Source organism: Mustela lutreola, chromosome 7, assembly GCF_030435805.1.
Source record: "Mustela lutreola isolate mMusLut2 chromosome 7, mMusLut2.pri, whole genome shotgun sequence".
Taxonomy (NCBI): domain Eukaryota; kingdom Metazoa; phylum Chordata; class Mammalia; order Carnivora; family Mustelidae; genus Mustela; species Mustela lutreola.
The window spans coordinates 107,192,216-107,216,209 of NC_081296.1; the positions used below are offsets into that span (position 1 = coordinate 107,192,216).

General features: G+C 34.7%; 1 protein-coding gene and 1 pseudogene across 2 annotated transcripts in view; one reads left to right on the forward strand and one right to left on the reverse strand.

Annotated features, from left to right (window-relative positions):
• STYX (serine/threonine/tyrosine interacting protein) overlaps positions 1 to 23,258 on the forward strand; it is a 41,239-nt gene extending 17,981 nt beyond the window's left edge. The window contains exons 4-11 of one of the 2 annotated variants that reach the window (XM_059182110.1): positions 1,278 to 1,375; positions 5,362 to 5,422; positions 7,482 to 7,518; positions 7,870 to 7,909; positions 8,002 to 8,052; positions 9,724 to 9,796; positions 17,400 to 17,493; positions 19,646 to 23,258. In XM_059182110.1, the coding sequence (XP_059038093.1) occupies positions 1,278 to 1,375; positions 5,362 to 5,422; positions 7,482 to 7,518; positions 7,870 to 7,909; positions 8,002 to 8,052; positions 9,724 to 9,796; positions 17,400 to 17,493; positions 19,646 to 19,719 (528 nt within the window). In that variant the 3' untranslated portion in view covers positions 19,720 to 23,258. The remainder of the gene's footprint in view (positions 1 to 1,277; positions 1,376 to 5,361; positions 5,423 to 7,481; positions 7,519 to 7,869; positions 7,910 to 8,001; positions 8,053 to 9,723; positions 9,797 to 17,399; positions 17,494 to 19,645) is intronic. The other variant, XM_059182111.1, reaches the window with a different exon arrangement.
• Positions 5,729 to 6,512, reverse strand: LOC131835426 (peptidyl-prolyl cis-trans isomerase FKBP3-like; annotated as a pseudogene).
• Positions 23,259 to 23,994: the final 736 nt, after the last annotated feature.

A 23,994-nucleotide genomic window follows, 5' to 3' on the forward strand; every position in this document is an offset into this window, starting at 1 on the left:
ACCACTATCACCTTGGGGGTTAGGGCTTCAACATGTGAATTTTAGAGAAGCACAAATGTTCAGTCCATAACAAATATAAATTACTCTTTGATTTCTCTTACAAATCATTAGTATTATTGTTATGGACTATTTAATGCAGAAAGTGGGAATTAAATATATAGGAGTATAAGTTGGAAGTATCATAGAAAACCCAAGATTATGAATTCTGATTCCTCTTGACAGGATGATTTTGTTCTTTCATTTATTGAACGGATAATTATTGAACAGTTAATATATTCAAGGTACTGTTACACATATGTATAAGAATCAGTGAACAAAGTCCTTGTTCTCATGCAATTTACATTCTAGCTATTAAATTAGCATGTCATGTTATATATATGTCATATGTTGTATATGTAACATGCTGTGTACATTATCAAGCACATTATATTCACTGAAACCTATAATCAGTTGCAAATAAAAACTTGATCTAAGACTGTCATATTAAATTGCTTTAAATGTAGAGCCAGAAAAGCCCCACAGAATATAATACCATTTGGAGTTGCCAGTTTTAACTTCAGAAGAATTTTTAAACTGAAATGTTATTAGTCTGTGAACTGTATAAATTAATTCTGGCTTGTAGTAGAAAAAGTATGTTGGGAGAGGCATGGTGTAGTGTAGAGATTTGGGCCGTGGTATTGCTTTTAACTGTGTCAGTGATATTCAGTAATTGCTTATGCCTTATTGTAATCCCTTCTAAAAAATAAATATTGTCAATTTACATACAGTAACTGCCACTTAATGAACACTTGCCATGTGCTCAAGGCATTGCGTCAAACACCTGACATACATAATTTGTCACACCACTCAATGAAGAGGTTAGTATTTTCCCTGTTTTTACATGGTAAAACTGAGCCACAGAGCTCACATCATTAGCAGAGCTGGAATATAGAGCTTGGACTCTCATGACCCCAAGGCTCATGCCTTTAAACCACTATTTAGTATTGTTTCCGAAATAAATTATCTTTAAGGTCTCAGCAAGCTCTAAAATTATATTAAATAATCCTATTAGCCTTTTGAGGTTATGTAGTATATATTAATCTTGAATCACTGAAATATCTTGCTGGTCATTTCAGGGATATTATTATAAAATTAGCTTTAATTCCCTGTACTTAAAGTTCAGATATGGTTATACTAATTCTAATGTTCAGTCCTTTATATTTTCAAACATCTGTGTTACAATAAGATGATGTTTTGTATTTTAAACTATTTCTCTCCCTGTCTCTCATTTTTTATAGCTACCTATACTACAGAAATATGGAATAACCCATATAATATGCATAAGACAAAATATTGAAGCAAACTTTGTTAAACCAAACTTTCAACAATTATTTAGGTAAGAATTATTGCTGTGATTAATTAAAATGTTACGGGCAGCAAACGTAATGTGGTTTTCATTTTGATTGATTTTATTATAGCAGACTTCTGTACATAATGTTGTGTGTGGGTGTTTGTGGTTTTTGTTTTTGTTTTTGTTTTGCAGTGAGGTGCAAAGCAAAGTTTATGTGATAAGTGATAGTAGAAAACTCCTGAAGAGGAAAGACCCAAGAAGTTTGCCCTGTACATATCTGTTTTATAAGGATGGTCATATAGTATATTATCTAACAAATAAGTTTCCTTTAAATTGCAAATTAGTGATGCATAAAATGCAAAATTTTAAAGATTCAAAAGCATCTACAGTATAACTGAAGACTTTCCCTATTTCTGTGCCTTAGACACTCAGTTTCCTTCTCTAGAGGCATCTACTCTTTTTGAGTATCCTCCTTGGGTTATGTTATATATATAAGCATATTCCTATAGATAAACTTTTATTTTTTACAGTGGCTTTAAAATTGTTAATATATTTTATTTATTTATTTATTTATTTATTTATTTATTTTTTAAAGATTTTATTTATTTATTTGACAGACAGAGATCACAAGTAGGCAGAGAGGCAGGCAGAGAGAGGAGAGAGCAGGCTCCCCGCAGAGCAGAAAGCCCGATGCGGGGCTCGATCCCAGGACCCTGGGATCACGACCCGAGCCGAGGGCAGAGGCCCAACCCACTGAGCCACCCAGGCGCCCCTGTTAATATATTTTAAAGATTGCTTCATATCATTACTTAGGTGCATTGGTTTTTTAAACTTGTATAGTAATCCATTGTATGGCTATACTAAAATTTATTCAACCTGTCACCTATTGGACATTTAGATTGTTTCATCTTTTGCTAATATAGTGGCTATTCCTATATATATTGTTTAATCCGTGTGTAAATATATCAGTCAGATAAATGTGTACAAGTGGAATTGTTGGATCAAAGAACGTGAGCATTTAAAATTTTAACGGATGTTGCAGATCGCCCTCTAGTGAGTTGTATCATTTTTTATTCCTACTCTGAAGTGAATGAGACTCTTTCCTTCTTATTTCTCCAAGACAGAATTATAAAATGTTTTTAATTTTTCCCAATTTCCTAGAGTAAAAATGATGTCTTGCATAGTACTAATTTGCCTTTCTCATTATAATGAGTGTGGTTAAGCATTTAATGGTTTTTAATGTTATTTTAACTTTATTTTAAAAATAAAGAATATGTATTACACATGGTACAAGAAAAGAATAAAAAAAAGCTATATAAATAAAGTAAGTCGCTTTCCTCTTCTAAACCCAACCATCTAGCTTCTCTCCTGGGAGGCAGCTACTATTAACCCTTAAATATCATTCTAGAGATATTCTGTATGTAAATAAATGCATGTATGTTAAAACTATTAATGCACTGCCTTATTGTTTGTAAAAATGAAAGCAGCCTGAGTGTCCATCAGTATAAGACACTCGGAAGTATATTGTGTAAATGTATAATAGAATACTGTAACCATGAAAAAGAATGAAATATTTCTAAGTGTGTTGATTTGGAATAATCATTAAGATTTATTAAATTATAAAAGCAAGGTATATAGCCAAGTGTATACTCTCATTTGTGTTTAAAAATATATACAGTATATTAGGCATATATTCTTGTACATGCATAGAAAGTTTCTAGGCTAAAAGACCATAAATCTGACTGTGGTTGCTTCTGAAATGGGAAATTTAGGGTCTGGAATGCTAGTGGGACCTATTTTTTTATTGCAGATATTCTTATACTGTTTGAATTTTTTACCATGTGTACACATTTTTCAGTTAATAAAAACTTATTTTAAAAAAGGAATGTCTGTATTCTAAAATGAAATAGATTAAATGTTTTTCTTTTTTTTTCTTTTCTTTTTTATTTTTTAAGATTTTATTTATTTATTTGTCAGAGAGATAGAGAGAGTACAGGCAGGCAGAGGCAGAGGGAGAAGCAGGCTCCCCGCTAAGCAAGGAGCCCGATGTGGGACTCTATCCCAGGACGCTGGGATCATGACCTGAGCTGAAGGCAGCTGCTTAACCACTGAGCCACCCAGGCATCCCAGACTGAATGTTTTTCTAATATAGAAAAGAAATCATTGGTCTTGGAGTGCCTGGCTCAGTCAGTTAAGCATTTGTCTTGGGTTCATGTCATGATCCCAGGGTCCCATGATCAAGCCCTGCATTGGGTTCTCTGCTCAGCAGGGAGTCTGCATCTCCCTCTTCCTTTCCTCACCGCTGCTTCTCTCTCTCTCTCTCTCAAATAAATAAAATCTTAGAAAAAAAAATCTTGTTCTTTATAGATACTTTGGAAAATACAGAATAATGCCAAGAAGAATATAAAATCATCCTTAATACCACAACCCAGAGGAAACACTTTAGTTAACATTTTGGCATATTCCTTCTAAATCTTAACTCTATTATATGTATGTGTATTATGTCTACACACAAATAGACTTACCTATATGAAAAAAAATGCCATGATATTTTAAAATGCCATATTATACATTTCTAATTTGTCTAGAGATTTTGTTTTTAGTACCAAACTGTCCTGGGTACAGCTTCTTTATCCTAATGGAATAACCCTTTCTCCTTAGATTTGAAATATTGGCTTATAGATTGATAATTCTGCTAATAGTTTTAGTTTTGGTTTTGGTTTTAAAAATTTTATTTTTAAGTAATCTATACCCAGTGTGGGGCTCAGACTCACAACCCTGAGATCAAGAGCTGCATCTCTGTGGATTGAGCCAACCAGGTGCCCCTATGCTAATAGTTTTTGGGTTTTTTTTTGGGGGGGGGGGTCCTTTTTGTTTTGTTTTGTTTTTAAAAGTACACTCCACACCCAGCATGGAGCCCAACTCAGGGCTCGAACTCACCCTGAGATCAAGATCTGAGCTGAGATCAAGAGTCATGTGCTGAACCAACTGAGCCACACAGGCACCCTGACTGCTAATAGTTTTTAACATTCAAAATGACATACAGTATAATATTTTAGATTAACTCTGAATTACCTTTGAAAGTTGTTTTAGATTAACTCTGAATTACCATTTTTCCCCTCCTAAAGCAGTGTTTTATGTAATAGTTCAGTCTACACAGTCACTTTTGGATACAGTCATTGTCTTATTCCTTTTGGTTTTTACATTGGATTATCCTTGGATACTGATTTTCAGCTTCTCTGTGATAAACTCTGAATTTATTGAAGTTGTTACCACCTAAATGATCACTTTACTATTTAAGTGATCACTAAAGAACTGTATTTTTAAGGCAATATTGACTTTAAAAATTTTGTGACTTAATTACTATAGTTGTATTAATAGGTGGTCTAGGATAGGTTAGAAAGGGAAGGTTTTCACAAAATAAAATAAGCCTAGCATATTAATAATGTTAAACTAACATTATTAATGTGTTTTCCAGATTGTAAAATTATATAGGACAGGTGGTCTCTTGGTTGATTTTACTCTGCTGAAGGTTAGTTCAGGCAATGAATGTTTGACTCATTGCTCCATTAAACTTCTATTTTGATTACCTTCTTCTCTTTCAGACTTTGGGCTTCCTCTGAAATGACCTCTGTAGCATTGTGAGGAGGGGTCAGAGGGCCACTCAAAGAAGAATCTTCTAGTCCATGGGGAAGTTAGTAGAAATAGAATAATAATAAAGAATACAGACGCTTTTTCTCCATATTCTAGGTCTATTTTGATTTAGAGGAAAGTTTCCTTCGTTCATGTGAATTTTTTTTTCAGTTTTAATGAGATAGATTTTTTTAATACAAAAATATCAGAAATATTAATTTATTATTTAAGGCTTTAAATGCTGTGTATTTAAACAATATAAAATCTGTGACCCAGTCCTTGGGAATATGATACCTTGAAAGTTGTTTTCCATTATTTTCATACTTGTTGAGAAATTTTGAAGTTTTTTATACAGTTTTATCCGAAGGTATGCTTATCACAAAATATTTTATTTTCAGGTATTTAGTCTTGGATATTGCAGATAATCCAGTTGAAAATATAATACGTTATTTTCCCATGGTAAGTAGTATCAAATGCTTTAATATCACTTAAATTTTATGATTTGACTTAATTATGGTTCTAAAACTTAATAATGAAACTAATTCCTTCTTATGCTGCTTTTACTTTGTTATGACTAAAAATTGTGGGATTATATTTTAAAGAATATTTATTATTATTATTATTATTTTTAATGCAAGACACTGAATGTTTTTACTGAGCCTTTTAGTTTATAACATGAGGTAAAAGGAAAGCCATTTCTCCTTAACCACTATTTTACATAGCTGTAGTAAAATATTTTAAACTTTAGGAAATTATAATGGATTATCTACATTAAAAGTTGGGAATTGGGTAAACAATATCTGAGTTCTTGGATTTTCCATTTGACTCTTCCCTTATAATCATGACCAGCTCTAATTAGTTACCTAAGTTTTTTCAAGGCTTTGTTTTATTGTTGCTGATGTCTTCATATCTGAAGCATTGCTATTTCAGTCAATATCTACTAATTCTACTTCAAAAATGAGTTTTGCATTTGGTGGAATTTTGGCATCAGGCTGTCCTTTTTTCCATAAGCCCATTCTGGCTCAAACTCTAGTCAAGCCTTTTCTCCTTGACTCATAAATAAGAGTACTTCATCCCATCCTCTGATAACTTTGCCTATTCTAACCTTAACACTTTTAAAGGCTTTGCATTTTTCTTCTTCTTTGAACTTGTTTGAAAATTAGTATCAAAAACAGTCCCATCCTGTAGTATTCCCATATACCAGCAGTGAACAACATCTCCCTTTTTGGGAAAAGGTTTTATCTCCTTTTTTAAGGAGTTATATCTCCTTTTTAAACTCATTTTAAAGTGAGCTTTATCTCCTTTTTTAAGAACAGATTTTACATATTTTGGTGGACCCTCATCCAGTCTCTCTTCAGACTTGGTTTCTTTGGGTTTATCTTCATTAAGCTTCACATTTTTTACCTGCTCAGACACTTTACTTATACTTTTGGTACCCTTGAAACGCTTACTTTCAAAAAGTGGTATAGGCTGTGACCAGATGGTCCTTGTTAGCTGTCTTGGCCACATTTTTAATGTTTCCTAATAACTTAGGTTCTGTAAGAAACATTATCTCTAATGGCCTACTCTCCACTGCAGGGGTCTCACCCAGGTCCCCAGTGCTCGGGCACCCGTCCCAACCCCCAGGATCTCATGGGTTCTTTTTCATGGCTTCCACCCTCACTCAAGGATCCCAATGAGGTTTTATTTTATTTTTTTATTTTATTATTATTTTTTAAAGATTTTATTTATTTATTTGACAGAGATCACAAGTAGGCAGAGAGGCAGGCAGAGAGAGAGAGAGGAGGAAGCAGGCTCCCTGCTGAGTAGAGAGCCTGATGCGGGACTCGATCCTAGGACCCTGAGATCATGACCTGAGCCGAAGGCAGCGGCTTAACCCATTGAGCCACCCAGGCGCCCATCCCAATGAGGTTTTAATTAGGCAGTTGTTTCCTGTCTGCCCCAGGAAATAAAGCTGATCCCCCTGCCCAAATGGGGCAGCCCGGAAGGGTGGGAGCATAAATATATTTATTATTTTTAACCTTTTTATACTCTCCAAATATTTGAGAAATCACACTTTGAATTTATTAAATTTTAGCTCCTGTATAATTTTTAAAATTTGTAATATGTGCATTTGTAGCATTTTGGAAATTCTTGAATGAAAGCAATTTTCACTAATATAAACCAAGAGGGGCACCTGGGTAGTTCAGTGAGTTAAGCCACTGCCTTTGCTCAGGTTATGATCTCAGGGTCCTGGGATCAAGACCCGCATCAGGCTCTCTGCTCAGCAGGGAGTCTGCTTTCCATCTGCCCTCATCCTGCCTACCTCTCTGCCTGCTTGTGAGCTCTGTCTGCCAAATAAATAAATAAAATCTTAAAAAAAAAAAAATATATATATATATATATATATATATATATACACACATACACACCAAGAAATGTTTTCAGTATATTTTGTTTTACCATATGTATACTGTGTATCTGATTTATGCTTGTATTAGTCCACATGTTTTATTAAAGCACTGTCTTTTGCCTTCAGAGTAAAGAATTTATTGATGGAAGCTTACAGACTGGAGGTAAATATTTTCTTACTCAGTATTTATTTTTAGGGGATTATGTGTTAATGTTTTAGATAATATTTGTCCTAAATGCAGGATGTGAAAGTTGCAATTGCATATAATAGACTATTCCCAAATTTATATTTTCCCAACTAATTGTTTCATTTGGATAGGCTTTCTTAAATATCCCTATATAACTTATTTTCAAGTCAGCTTTAAAGTCTAATAAATATCCAGGTGTGGTATGTATAAAATATAAAATGTTTAAGAAAAGATTTATCTTACTGTGGTATAGTACATGGTTTCAATATATTTTAGTTGCTGAATTAGATTTTTTTTTTGTCAGAATAACTATTTCTTGTCTTTCAGGAAAAGTTCTTGTCCATGGAAATGCAGGGATCTCCAGGAGGTATGAAGTTAGAGATTATCTTTCTTTCTTTAGCATTTAATTAATGAGCTGTGTTTTCTATTTTTTTTCTAAAATTTTTTCCCCCTCTTCAGTGCTGCCTTTGTTATTGCATACATTATGGAAACATTTGGAATGAAGTACAGGTAAGAAAGTACTCTGAAACCTAGCCACAGTTTAAATTCTCAGTAAAATGAAGCTTAATGGAAACAGTTTGGGAGTTTGAAGTTGATACCCTGTTTTTGTCATCTATTCATCTTGATGAGGCAGGCTCTTGTATTCCATGATTAGTCTCTTAACCTTTATAGCTCATCTACCTTGAATAGATCTACTTAGGCTAATATTTTGTGGTTTTACAGAGGTAGTGCTAAATGTTATTAAAATGCCAAGGGAGTTATAGTTGGGAATAATTATGGAAAACTAATTATTTACTGCAAGAGAATTGTTTAACCCAAGTTTAAAACCTCTTAAGACACAGATGTTATTGCTTCCCTTGCTTAAAACGCTAATTTATTATATTTTCCTTTAACAGTAGTTGGATCAAAAATTATCTAGAACTTGTTTCAACTTCTATTCACAATTCATTGTGGTCTTTCTTAACCAGAATCAACTTTTCCAAGCGTACTGCCTAGATAAAAAAGAGCCCCAAAACAAATACCTGGCCAATGTACAGAGTTTCCTTTTTTAGTGTATCTTGTACAAGTTAGAAGTCTTGTAATCATTGACAGCTCCTTGTCTTTCACGCTCTTCTCCCAAACTTACCCATTAACAAATCCTGTCTCCTTTATGTCTTCAAATATACCTCGAATCTCTCTCTTTTTCATCATCATTTAATCCCACCTCCAGTTGTGTCTTTCTTGGATTCTAACAGTGGTTAGTGGTTTCAGGTACTCTTTCTTTTTCCAGTCTTTTTTTCCCCACACTACTTTTAGAATGATCTTTTCAAAAGGTAAATCTGATTAAATAATTACTTTACCCCAAAAAGCTCTTAAAGGTTCCTGATCCTTAATAATTCTTATCATAGCCATGAAACTTTGCATGGTATGCCTGTGTCAACCTGTGCATCATTATACCATGTTCCCTGTTAACTCTCTTCATTTGAACTGCGTTCAGCATTGGATCCACATTCTTGACACAGGCTAGACCTTCAAATGCTTGTTTAGTTTGTTTGGTATCCTTTAAGTTGAAATTTTGATGGAAATTTTGCTTTAAAATATCAGTTATTAATATTATTTGAATACAGATGCTTTGTTTATTTAATGCTTGGTAGACTGTTTTATGTAGTTTCTTTATTATTTGGTGTCTTGACAGTAATACTAGTGAAAATAGCTTCCATATATTGGGTCTTTGCTATGTGCTAGGTGCTATTCCAGGCTCTTTATCTCATTTAAGCCTCACAACAACACAAGAAAGTAGATACACTTCTTGTTTAAACAATGATAAAATTTTGAGCACGTACTATGTCATAGATGCTATACAAGGTACTTTATACTTAAAATCACCCATCTTCATAATAACCCTCCAAAATAGGAATTATTATAAACCCCAATTTATGGACAAGAAAAATAAAGCTTAGAAAGTTGAGCAGATTCCCTTAGAACACAAGCTGGTAAATAGAGGGATGGTGATCTTTCATCTGCCCATCCTGTTGATTTTTCCACTATAGCTTGCTACCTCTCTGTAGCACAAGTTTTATGATTATGATTTCCTATTTAGGTAAATTTTTGGATAAGTTTCTATTTTAGGTAAATACTAAAAAAATTGAGATTAATTCATGAAGTAATACCGTCACCTTACTTTTCTTTTTTTGTTTTCAGAGATGCATTTGCTTATGTTCAAGAAAGAAGATTTTGCATTAATCCTAATGCTGGATTTGTCCATCAACTTCAGGTAACTTCTTTGTTCCTCCTCTTTAAAGTAGTAAGAAAGGAGGATAATTAAAATCTTTTGTCTACATAATTTAATTAGAATTAATTTAAAATTAATAGAATTTAATTAAAATTAAATTAATTAATAGAATTTAATTTTTTAATTTTATTTTTTAAAAAGATTTTATTTATTTGAGAGAGAGAGATAGTAAGAGAAAGCATGAGTAGGGGGTGGGGAGAGGGAGAGAAGTAGGCTCCCTGCTTAGCCCGTCCTGGTCACAGATTTGATCCCAGAATCCTGAGATCATGACCTGAGCTGAGGGCAGATGCTTAACTGAGAAAGCCACCCAGGCACCCATAGAATTTACCTTAAATACTTAAAAATTTCCATAATTTAATTTAATTTAATTTATTTTTTTCATTATTATTATTTTTTTAAGTTTGTTTATTTTAAGTAATCTCTATACCCGACATGGGGCTCAAATTCATAATCCTGAGACTAAAAGTCTTGCACAATTCTCCCACTGAGCCAGCTAAAGCACCTCCTAATTGGATTTTTTTATTCAAGTTTATATTTCTAGTTAAAGGTATTTTCTTTTTTGTTTTTTAAGTATTTTCTTAAAAGCTGCCATTACTGTGAAAGAGGGGTTAAAGGCACATTGTTAAATGTAAGATAAAATAATTTGATATTAGAGGAGTCCAGGATGGCGGAGGAGTTAGGAGACCCTAGTTTGATCTAGCTAAATAGCTATCAAATCATTCTGAACACCTGCGAACTCAACAGGAGATCTAAGAAAAGCTACAACTCTATAAATAGAAAAGCTACCACTTTCTGCAAGGTAGGAGGTGTGGAGAAGTGAATCTGAGAGGATATATGGGAAAATAAACCTCGAGGTGGGCAGAATCAGGAAGAGTGAGCCACAAACCATGGCTCAGTTAGGTGACTGCTTTTAAAGCAGGGGCCCAGCAAGCTGCAGATCCGGCAAGACACCCCTTCCTCTCCTGGGAGCAGTGGCACAATAGCCCACCACAGAATTCTGCAGGGTTGGGATGCTGGAAACAGGTCATGGTCTGAGATAGAAACACTTAGTCACATGGTGGGTGAACACAGAATACAGATGGAGACCAGGGAGACAGGAATGACTTATGCTTTTCTCTGAGGGCTCATTGAGTGGGGCCCCGAGCTTTTGGCTCTGGGGCCAGAGGTTGGAAGGAACCCAAAAAACTCCACCCCAAAGTTGCTAGAACTCATATAGGAATTCACCAACTTGGCAGGATATAAAATCAGTGCACTGAAATCAGCTGCATTTCTATACACTAACAATGAGACAGAAAAAAGAAATTAAGGAGTCAGTCCAGTCCTGCTTGCAATTGCACCCAAAACTATGAGATACCTAGGAATAAATCTAACCTAAGAGGCAAAGAATCTATACTCAAAACTGTAGAATACTCATGAAAAAAATTGAGAAAGACACAAAGAAATGGAAAAATGTTCCATGCTCATGGACTGGAAGAACAAATACTGTTAAAATGTCTATGCTACTTAGAGCAATCTGCACATTCAGTGCAATCCCTATCAAAATACCATCAACTTTTTTCACAGATATAGAACATATAGTCCTGAAATTTCTTTGGAACCAGAAAAGACCCCAATAGCCAAAAGAATGTTAAAAAAGAAAACCAAACATTGTGACATCACAATTCCATCCACAATTCAAGCTCTGTTACAAAGCTGTAGTCATCAAGACAGTATGGTACTGGAACATAAACAAACACCTAGATCAGTGGAACAGTATAGGGAATCCAGAAATTGCCCTTCAGCTCTATGGTCAACTAATCTTCAACAAAGCAGGAAAGAATATCCAATGGAAAAAAAGTCTGTTCAACAAAATGGTGTTGGGAAAATTGGACAGCCATATGCTGAAGAATGAAACTGGACCATTTCTTACATCACACATAAAAATAGACTCAAAATGGATGAAAGACCTCAATGTGAGACAGGAATTCATCAGAGTCCTAGAGGAGAAAACAGAGAGCAACCTCTGACCTTGGCCACAGCAACTTATTACTAGACACTCTCCAAAGGCAAGGGAAACAAAAGCAAAAATGAACTATTGGGACTTCAAGATGAAAAGCTTTTGCACGGCAAAGGAAACAATTGACAAAACCAAAGACAGCTGACAGAATGGGAGACAATATTTGCAAATAACAAATGAGATAAAGGGCTAGTATCCAAAATCTGTAAAGAACTTATCAAACTTGGGCACCTGGGTGGCTCAGCTGTTAAGCTCGGCTGTTAAGCGTCTGCCTTCAGCTAGGGTTGTGATCCCCAGGGTCCTGGGATTGAGGCCCACATCAGGCTCCCTTCTCAGTGGGAAGCCTGCTTCCCCCTCTCCCCCTCCCCCATGCTTGTGTTCCTTCTCTCTCTGTGTCTCTCTTTGTCAAATAAATAAATAATAATTTTTTTTAAAAAGAACTCAGACTCAAATAATAACCCAAAGAACAAATAATCCAATTAAGAAATGGGCAGAAGACATGAGCAGACATTTCTCCAAAGAAGACATCCAAATGGCCAACAGACATATGAAAAAATGCTGAATATCACTCAGCATCAGGGAAATACAAACCAAAACCACAATGAGATATTACCACACACCAGTCAGAATGGCTAAAATCAACAAGTCAGGAAATGACAGATGTTGGTGAGGATGCGGATAAAGGGGAACCCTCCTAAACTGTTGGTGGGAATGTAAGCTGGTGCAGCCTCTCTGGAAAACAGTATGGAGGTTCTTCAAAAGTTGAAAATAGAGCTACCCTATGATCCAGCAATTGCACTACTGGGTATTTACCCTAAAGATACAAATAGGGATCCAAACAGGCGCCTGAACCCCAGTGTTTATAGCAGCAGTGTCCACAGTAGTCAGACTATGGAAAGAGTCCAGATGCACATCAACAGATGAATGGATAAAGAAGATGTGTATACATGTACACACACATATAAAAGTGGAATATTATGCAGCCATCAAAATTGAAGTCTTGCCATTTACAACATGGTTGGAACTAGATGGTATGCTAAGTGAAGTAAGTCAGAGAAAGACAGTTATCTTGATCTCATGGATATGTGGAATTTAAGAAACAAAACAGGATCATAGGGGAAGAAGGGGAAAAATAAAACAAGATGAAATCAGAGGGAGATAAACCATAAGAGACTCTTAATCATAGGAAACAAATTGAGGTTTGTGGGGGATGGGGTGGAGGCAATGGGGTAAATGGGTGGTGCACATTAAGGAGGGCATGTGATGTAATGAGCACTGGGTATTTTATATAAGATTGATGAATCACTAACCTCTACCTCTTAAACCAGTAATACATTATATGTTAATTAAAAAATGAAAAATGATAGAAATTTCTTCAGTTTTTTTTTATTACACACATATAATTATATGCTATTTTATGTGTTTTATATTTACTGTGTTTCAGATTTTAAGATTTTTATTTATCTGAGAGAGAGCAAGAGTGAGAGAGAGCACAAGCAGTGGGGAGGGGTAGTGGGAGAGGCAGACTCCCTGCTGAGCAGGGAGCCTAATTCAGGGCTCAATCCCAGGACTCCCAAGATTATGACCTGAACCGAAAGCAGATGCTTAATCAACAGAACCATCTAGGCACCCTATCTACCCATCCATGTTTCAACTTTTGTGGTGCAGAAGATATACTCAAAAGACAGTAAGATAAACCTGTGTGAAATATCTGATTAAACTAGTTTATTTTTTTCCAAGAAGGAAAGTTAAAAATTGAAGAATGTCCTTTATGTCTCACATTGAGACGTCAAGAACGTTATGAAATGGATTGTCTCAGGGGCCTCTGGGTGGTTCAGTTGGTTAAATGTCTGCCTTCTGGCTCAGATGTAAAAACATTGTCTTTTTACATTTATTTTTGTATTTGAAAAAGTAATTAAAAAATGCATGTTAAAAATCCAGCAATGTATATTCAAGTCTAACTGCATAATCTTTTCATATGCATATGTACAAATATGTATACATCACAACTTCATATGATTCCATATACATAAACCTTTTAGGTTATTTCTAGCCCTTCATGATTATAAATAATATTGGGAGATGTATACTGCTCCCAAGGATGGATTTAAGCCTTTCTGGAAGATATGGGAGAAACTGAATGAAAAGGTTTGAAGGAAGTAAAATTGAGTTCAGTTTTGGTCAGCTTAAGGTTGAGAGGGCGTTGGACAGTAGGCAGGTATGTAAGTCTAGAGTTCATGGAAAAGAACCATGTATCTAAGGAGTATCAGCATATAGATGCTGCCAAAGCCCTGAGACTAGGTAAGATCACTAGGGGAGTGCAGGTAGAGATTTTCAAAACAGATCCTAATGCACTCCAACATGTAGAGGGTGGGGAAATGAGAAATTAGTAGAAGAGATTGAAAAGAATGGCCAGTGAGATAGGAAAAAAATAATCAGGGTGGCTTGTTTGGGAAGTCAAGTGAAGAAAGTGTTTGAAGAAGGAGGGAATGGGGACACCTGGGTGGCTCATTTGGTTACACACCTGGCTTTTGATTTTGGCTCAGGTCATGATCTCATGGGTCATAAGGTTGAGCCCTATGTCAGGCTCTGCATTCAGTGGGGAGCCTGCTTGAGTTTCTCTTCCCCTACTTCCTCCCCCCACTCTCTCTTTCAAAATAAATACATAAATCTTAAAAAGAATGGGGGGTGATTCACTATATCAAAAGCTGATAATAGGTTAAAGAAGATAAGGGCTGAGAATTGACATTAGGTTAGGAACATGAGGTCATTGGTGTCCTTGACAAACATTTTATGGAAGGGGGAGGATAAACATAATTGCTCAGAGTTCAAGAGAAAATGGGAAGAGAGCAATGTAAACAGCAAGAATAGATAATTCTAGGAATTACACTTCAAAGGGAGAAACAAGTGACCATAGGTGGAGAGGACACTAGGGTTATTAAGGAGGATTTTTGTTTGTTTTCTAAAATGATAGGAAGTATAGCATACTTGCAGTTTGGACCTTTTCAAGGAGAAAAGGGAAAATTTATATTATTCCAGGATTGGATAGTTGGTCTGTTCTCTGTTGATTCTGTTATATTCATTCATTATTTCTGTGCTTTTATTTTTTTTTCTCTCCCATTGAGCTGATAGTTGGTATGTCATCTCATTCATTGTTACATTTCTTCCATGAGTCCTTTTTATTTCTTTCAACTCATTTCAGATATGCCATGCTCATTGGGCACCTGGTGGTTCAGTCAGTTAAATAATCTGCCTTTGGCTCAGGTCATGATCCCAGGGCCCTGGGATTGATTCCTACATGGGGCTCCCAGCTCAGCGGGAGTCAGCTTCTCCCCCTACCCCTCCCCCCTGCTCCTGCATGCTCACTCTCTCTCTCTCTTACTCTCAATAAATAAAATCTTAAAAAAAAAAGAAAGAAAGAAATGCCCTGTTCATTGATTTCATGGAGAATTAATCATTTTCATCTGCTTCTTGGTACAGTTTTGACACTGTTCTTAATGTGACTTTTGGTTGTAAAGTTGCTTTTTTCCCCTTGTGATATCTTTATGCTAAAACCTACAATGATTCCTTTTTGATTATTGGTCATCTTTGAACTGGAAGTATTCTTTTTAGAACAGCTATTTGCCCAAAAATAGAATGGTGGGAGACAACCTGGATAGCTTTAATTTCCCACTTGTTTTGGAAGTCTTTCTCACTAGCACTTTTCTCTGGTGGTTTAACTCAATGAGTAAGAAGCAGAGTCTCTTAGGTCTCACATTTTTCTTGTTGGTATTGGTAAACAGCATGCACATTAAAACTGCCCAGGGGACAGACAGGACACCTGGATGGCTCAGTTGGTTAAGCGACTGTCTTCAGCTCAGGTCATGATCCTGGAATTCGGGCTCGAGTCAAGCCCGCTTCTCCCTCTGACCCTCCCACTTCTCTTGCTCATTCTCTCTCTCACACACTCTCTCTCAAATAAATAAAGTCTTTAAAAGAAAAAAAAAAAAAAAAACTGCCCAGGGGAACCTAACCTAAACCAATTAAATGACAATCACTAGGGGTGGGACTTGAACCAAATATGTATATTTTTAAAATATACATATAGGTGAGTGAGGCCTGGGTGGCTCAGTCATTAAGCTGCCTGCCTTCAGCTTGGGCTCGGCGGGGAGCCTGCTTCTCTCTCCGCCTCTGCCTGCTTGTGTGCTCTCTCTCTCTCTCTGACAAATAAATAGGTGAAATCTTTAAAAAGAAAAAAAAATTCCTCGGGTGTTCCTCAGGTATGGCCAGGCTTGATAATTACTGGTTTAGTTTTTATTTTTAGCTAAGATCAGATACTTGACTCCATACAACCCAGTTTCTCGTCCATCTTACTATACTACACCCTGCTAGTAAAAGTGGTATGTGTGGGCCTTCACATTTCCCTTAACAGCCCTTGCTCATCCCCACATTGCCCACTTGTAGTTCCTATAATACTGTGCAAGGGCTTGTTAGTTTTATCTTAGATCCACCATCTTATTTTGGAGTGCTTTGAAGTGTACCCATTCTGCCTAATTTCTGCAGTCCGGCATCTTGTGTGCCTACCTTGGTCTGGTTCCATTTAAAGATAATTCTTTTTTATTGTGAAATATAATACACATACAGAAAATTCATGGAATGTAAATAAACATTCATGTAACCACCACCAATCAGGTCAAGAAATTGAACATATGCCAGGGTCCCCAAAGCCCTTGTGTTACCCCTTCCTAACCACCAACACTCTTTCTCCTTTTGTAAAGGTAACCATTATTCTGACCAATTTGTAATCACTAATTTTCATTCTTCTCATAGTCAAGGTAATGGATATTTCCTTCTTTCATCAGATAAGGAGTTCTCTATTTTTTCTTCTCAGAAAGGGGAGAGGGACAGAAATCCCTTTATTCTTCCATCTTTGGAAGTAGAGGACTTAATTTTAAAGAATTAGAAAACCAAATATATATTTAAATCCATTAGATGCTTTATAGTACTCTCATTTTAAAAATATTTTACAACTGTATAAAATCTTTACTGAATTTTATTTCATTTTATTTTTACAATTATTTTAAGAGATTGCCTATTTGGGTTGTTGGGGTGTGTGTGTTTTAACAGAGGAAATAGAGATCATATACCTAACACCCCAGTGGCAGAGAACAGATACTGCCTATCAGTTTAGTATATGATACCCTAGTTCAAGCTGATAACCTGACTTGATTTATAGTTTCTTCAGTACATGTGAAAGTATGAGATAGGAATTTTATTTTTTTAAGAGATAGGAATTTTAAACTTCCATTTCTTCTTTATAAAAATATTTGAGAGGAATGGGAAGAGTGGCAGAGGGGGAAGGAGAGGGACAAGCAGACTGTACTGATGTGGGGCTCTATTCCACAAACCTGAGATCATGTCCTGAGGTGAAACCAAGAGTCCACTGCTTAATGGAATGAGCCACCCAAGTACCCCTAAACTTGCATTTCTCTTACAACAGTATGGCACCAGATATTTCAGTATAAACTAATACCAAAATATACACATTAATCACTCTTTTGGGTACCCAAGAATTTAAATGTACATTCAAGTTAACTAAATCTTTTTCAGGAATATGAAGCCATCTACCTAGCAAAATTAACAATACAGATGATGTCACCACTCCAGATAGAAAGGTCATTATCTGTTCATTCTGGACCCACAGGTAAGGATATTTGTCATTTTGGAGAAGGTTGGACAGAAATGATGATGATATGAAGTAGAAAGCACTTTTGCTCTTTACAAGTTATACTGAACAGTTTAAATTGTTTAGAAAACTTTGGGCAGATTATTGAATTTCACACAAGATAACTGCAAATTAATTTCATAAAGAATATGTGTATATTATATTGAGCTTCTGCTGTGTGTACAACACTGTAGCTGGCTAATAGAATATGTTAGCTGGAAGATCAAACTTCTACTTGGTTTAGTTTAAGTCTTTAAGTAGTATAACTGCTGTAAAGATTAAAATAAAAGGGCCTCTAAATACACTCAGGTGATCTTAATAAAAATAAAAGCTGTTTAATAAATAAAAGTGTGTTTCAGGTTAAGTTGGGTGACTAATGTGAACTACCCATTTTTCTCGTCATATTTGAATCCCTTCTCCCTTTCTTCCTTATGTCAGAGTACTCGCTTCCCCTCCCCCCAAAAAGAGTATTTTCAAAGTTAATGATCCAGGCATGGTCTCAAAATCTTCTATCTTCCTTTTCTAAGACCTTGCTACACTTGCTTGTCTCTTTTCTTTTTTACGGAATCTCATTCTATTTCAGGTCCATATTGACCTCCTATCCATACTCTTACTTGGTCTGTTCTATACATTGTAGCCTGATTTATTTTCATAAAAGATAATTCTGATGTATTTTTCCTGTACAAAATCCTTCATTGGTTTAATTCCTACAGAAAAAAACACAGAGCATCATAGTGTAAGTAAGGTATTTTTGATCTTGGTATCTCTCAGTGTTCCTCTTTATATAGGCACTCCAGAAAACTGAACTAATGGTTTCATTTGTGTCCTTTCTCCAAGAATGCATAGCATTCAGTGTCTCTGCCCTTAAAAACTTAGTTTACATGTTATGCCTTCAACAGAAATGATGATTAACAATCTTCCTCCAATCCCTAGTTATTTGAAACTCCTAGAAAACTTTACTTTTACCTTTTCACTTTCTGCTTTGCATTAGTTATTTATGCTTCATACCTCTTTTAGATTGCAAATACAGCATTTCATCTGAAATTCAGCATAGCAGCTGTATTTAGCTTTATGGCTAGCATATTTTCTGCTTTATTCCATTGTCTTGATACCATATAGCCCCCCCTTTTTTTAATTAACAGTGAAATGTTAGTTTCATGTTAGAATCCACTCTCTGAATTAACATTATTATCGTGATTTAGCACAACCTTTCGGGCATAACTTTAAGTCTGTGCCATTGTTAGGCAGATAATATGGCAGATCTTTTGCCAGTTTAGTTGTTCCCTCAAGTTTTCCTTCACTGAGACTCAAATTTTTTTGTTGTAACTATTGGTCATATAGTGATACCTTTGATTCTATGTGAGAAATTTCTGTACTAGCAGACTGTGATGTAACGAGTAGATAAAATCTCTTCTTTATCTGCTGCATGCCATCTTTTCTCCCAGCTCTAGACTTCTTGGTCATAAAACCACAGCTTCAGTGGAGAAGTATTTTCAGCAGTGTCTATGAAAGCAAAAAGACAATTATATCTACAAAATAAAATTGTGCAAATACAAAATTAATCTCTTAAATTTTGTCATAGGTTTATGGTAGCTAAAAATTTATGGTAACCAAACATATGGGTACCATTATCTAACAATTCTGTTTTCAAACTGTTTTAAGAATGATTGTTATTGGGACGCCTGGGTGGCTCAGTTGGTTAAGCAGCTGCCTTCGGCTCAGGTCATGATCCCAGCGTCCTGGGATCGAGTCCCACATCGGGCTCCTTGCTCCGCAGGGAGCCTGCTTCTCCCTCTGACTCTGCCTGCCACTCTGCCTGTGCTCGCTCTTGCTCTCTCTCTCTCTGACAAATAAATAAATAAATAAAATCTTTAAAAAAAAAAAGAATGATTGTTATTTATAATACCTAAGACATAGTCAGTTCTCAAGAGGGGAAATACATCCCATAATGAAGATAAAAGCTGTTTAGTAATTTATAACAAAAGATTTTATATTTTACTAAAAATTCAGTCATGGAATTCTCATAGTGCGTATACATAGTAACGCTGAAAATGAATTTTTACTAGCTATAATGTTCTAACAAATGAGTTTAAGTTCCCATTATATGTTATATTTGTGCAATAATTTTTAGGCAGTTTGAAGAGAACACATGAAGAAGAAGATGATTTTGGAACCATGCAAGTGGCGACTGCACAGAATGGCTGACTCGAGCAACATTAGAGAGGATGTGAATTTCTATTTGGGAAGGAGGAAATACTAGAGACAATAATAATGTAAAATGGTAAAAACACAAGTCTTTTTTTTTTTTAAATTGTATGTTGCTTCCAGGCGTGTTTCTCTGCAACTTGTTGAGCAACATTTTAAGAAGATGTTGGACTTCTGCAATAGATGGCACTGATGGTTTTGCTCCTTTCTTCTTTTTCTTTCTTTCTTTTCCTTTTTTTTTTCTTTTCTTTCTTTTTTTTTTTTTTTTTTTTTTTTTACACTTTACAGTTTTATTATAAACCAAGAATTTTGGACTTGCAAAGAGGTATTATTGCAATAATGCACTTTTCATACTTGAAATTTATTTGTAGGATATAAAGTTATTACTTTAAACAAAATGCAAGTTAGGGGGGATTTGTTTATAAAATCTGGGTAATTTATAACGAGAATTTCCTAAAGTTTGCTAATTCATTTTGTGTTCTATATATTACATTTTAAAAATAATTTTACAGTTCACTTTTATGACGGAAACATTAACAAATGCAGGAATCTGCCACATTTGTTTTAGTGTAATTTAGTAGCTTCATTACCCTTTTATTTTTTTTAACTTAATACCTTATTAATAATCTTTGAATCATGACATTAGCTAACTCTTACTTTAACATGATCCAAGTATTGCTTCCATTCCTCTTCCTAATTTGTTTATTCTATAGAAAAAAAAAGTTTAATGAACAAAGGAAGACGTTTTGCTTGGTAATACTAAAAAACTGGGAGTTTGACTTTTGGGTCACTTTCCTTTTTTCTTTAAAAGCCAAATGTTGTGTTTGTTCTTTTTAGAGTTGTTTAGCCCATTTTTTCTTTGTCCAAAATAGTTCTGAGTAACCAATGTAGCATTGTTTCTAAATGAAGCCCCAAAAAGAAAAGTGCCTTGCATCAATAAAAAAATAAATCTACACCTTTAAATTAGTATGTAGAACAGTTTAACATTTTTAACATTTTTCTGTAATTTCTTTTTCTTCTTAACTCTAAGTTAAAACAGAGGTTTAAAGAAACCTCAGTAAATTATTTGGAATATGGAACATTTACTTCTTCATTTTATGTTGTCTTAATGATTCTGTGAGGTTGTTCTGGCTCAGCAGCTTTTCTTTGAAGATGCATTTATTGGGGAAAGTGGTTTGTGGGAAACTTCACTGTATTTAAAATTAGTGTTTTAATTCTTCACGTTGAGTTAATCCAAATTTCCCCCATAATTTGCATTAGCAAAGTCACTTTATGGATCCTTAATTCTCCATATTTTTATTTATACATATAAAGATTGTTCTAAGAAAAACATTTTTGCTATTTTAAGTATGCCACGAGGAAGGAGAGGAGTGTTTTTAACTTTTTATAGTTGATTTAGGGTAGCACAAACAAAACTCGTTTATATCTCACTTTTCTCAGTCCTCTCTTGAGGTGCTTTACTGATGGGAATGGTTTTCCATACGTTCCCTTGGTACCAATAGGTACTATGCAAGGTAACCCATTACAAGAAGTTACTTCTTTGCTTTTTTCTCTGCAATGTAATATAATACAGTTAAAAGCTTTTTTTTTTTTTTTTTAAATCCAGCGTTAACAGGAGATTGGAAATTAAAATTGCTTTGAGTTAATTCCTGTTGACCCAGATGGTATTCCTCTTCTGATTCCCTTCCCCTATTTTACTACCCTGAAAACAGCCTATTATTAATCCCATTGTAGTCTTGTATTCTGTTGTGTAATTAGGTCATTTGGTGTGGTAGTCTAGTAGAGTCAAGATTTGCATTGTGTTCAGAAAATCCACTTGGCAAAGTGCCAGATGCAATCTAGTATCTATGATGCTTCTTCATTTGGCAGAAACTCGGCTTAAGAGAATCTTTGTTATAGTACATTTAGGTTTTAAAATGAGGGAGTTAAGATTTTAAAAATTAGTTTCTTAAGTACACATATCCTCTCTAGTAGTTGGGCCAAAAATACAGATTTGGTCATTTATTAATTTAAAGCTGGTAATCTTCCACTTTTTCTAACCACTGTAATTTTTATGTTGCCACTGAAGTGCCTGCCCAGCACTGTATATTAAAGACTGTCTCTTGAACACTAGGAAAAGGGACTATCATCTTCTTGAGTACAGTACTAATGGGGACAAAACATGAAGTTTATTCTTTTTTCATGTAAGAATACTCCAAGTTTGTTTTACCTTGGATCCATTCTTCCACCTAATATTCAGCCAGTTCTGGTAGCTCTTCTAATCTTTCTTCTGTTTGGTTCCATTTCTGAAATCCTTTTATTTCTACAAATGTTTTGTGATAGTTACATATAATACATTTAACCAATCATGATTTTCTAAAACATTTAAATAATGTATGAGTGATATAGCACCCAATTTTAAATATGTAATCTGGGCAAGAATTTAAGCTGAAATTACAGCAAAACAAGGAAAACTTCTTTACTGTCCCACTTTAAAAGTATGAAACAAATATTGAAAATATTCAAACTAGAATGACAGAATTCTTACTTTCTAATTTTAGTTAATTAATGTTAATTTCTTACCCATTGGGTGTTTATACAGCAGTTACTTTTATTTGTCTCTGTGGTGGAAATGTTAAACTGGGATAGCTTCTGCTACCAGTTCTCAAGTGTTTAACTTTTAAAGCAGAATATTTGTTTTGGGGGGCAGAGTTGTGCTTCATCTGAGTTTAGAAGTAATGTCAGAAAATGTTAAGCATGTCCTTTTAAAGAGAATATAAGGTTTCTAATTGTCTTATTACCATGGTAATTCAAGTGAATTAGAAGTATTTAACTGCAATCTTGAATTATAAAGTTGGGATGCATATATATGTGTCTATGTGTGTATGTATATATATAATATATATATAAATATATATATGTCGATATATATACATATATCAGGATCTCAACTTGATGTAAAGTAAATGAGCAGTTACCTGGCGGATTTTTTTTTTAAATAACTGGTTTAACCCATATTTCCATAACAAACTTAGCTTCACTTCAGTATTTACTTTATCTTTGTCCATTCAACAATGCTCCAATATGGAAATGATAGGAAATAGCTGAGAATTACTAAAAGATTTTTATTTTATTTTTATTGATTAGAAAGTTTCTAGAATCTTTGAATGCTGGATTTTTTTGTCTTACCCATCCATGGCAGCTAAAAAAAAAAAAAAAATCAAAATATTCAGGTTTACATGTTAGCTCTCTCATAGGGAGTTGCCATACCTCACAGTTCAAAGTGTATTCTATAGATCAGTAACATTATACTGACATGTAATTGCAATTTACTATGCAGCAAAAATGATTCAAGAAAAATAACCTACAGTGTCTATTTACCTTTGTATAGGCAATTGCTTAAGTTACCCTGCTTTTAACATTTGTACTTGGATAAAATGCTTATGTATGTATAGGAATGTCACAGTGCAAGATGCTGCTAGCCCAGGCACAAAGTATTAAAATTATTTTGTGAAGACTGGTGGTTGTATTAAAACTGTTGTGCCATTATACCTCAAAAAGATTGAAATGCTCATTTATACTGCTTATGCCTCGGAATTTCTTTAGATTGTTGTCTTTTTATGTAAAAGTAACCCAGTTTTACTACCTCAGATAAAGAAGGATGAATGAACATGGGACTTGGGGAAGCACTTAAGCACACACACACTCACAGACACACAAGTAATGGTCAGTACTCCAGGCAAGGTCTGCATTTTAACTTAAGAATATTTCTGAGGATTAGCTGAGCAGATTTGGAGTTGGAAGTAAGGGAATTCATGTCTGAAGCAAAGGGAATATAATATAGGTCATCCATAGAGCAGCTTCTAGCCCATTAAAAAAAATACTTCTTGCTTTTACAGTACTATCTTCCTTGTCAGCCTGCCTACATACTACTTTTCATCAAATCCACGATGCTATCACTACACTATTATTTTACATACCACTAAAACGCAAAATATTGTTGAATAAACTGGCGAGCCATTGATCATAAAATGCATCCTGATTTCTAAAATGTTAGTGTAAAATGTGCATCTTAAGAGTCAGGGAAATATAAATATACAAAATATGTGAGGCATGATAAAAATCACAACTGTCACTTCAACCTTTTCAAAAGCAAATAATGCTTTAAAATGAGAATAGTTTATGTATTATGAAATGTTTTATGCTTTTTTTCTGTACTCAAGTTTACTCAGTATGGTTTAGAAAATTTTAAACATACTCTGGCTAATAACTAAAGCTAAATATAGATCACCATTT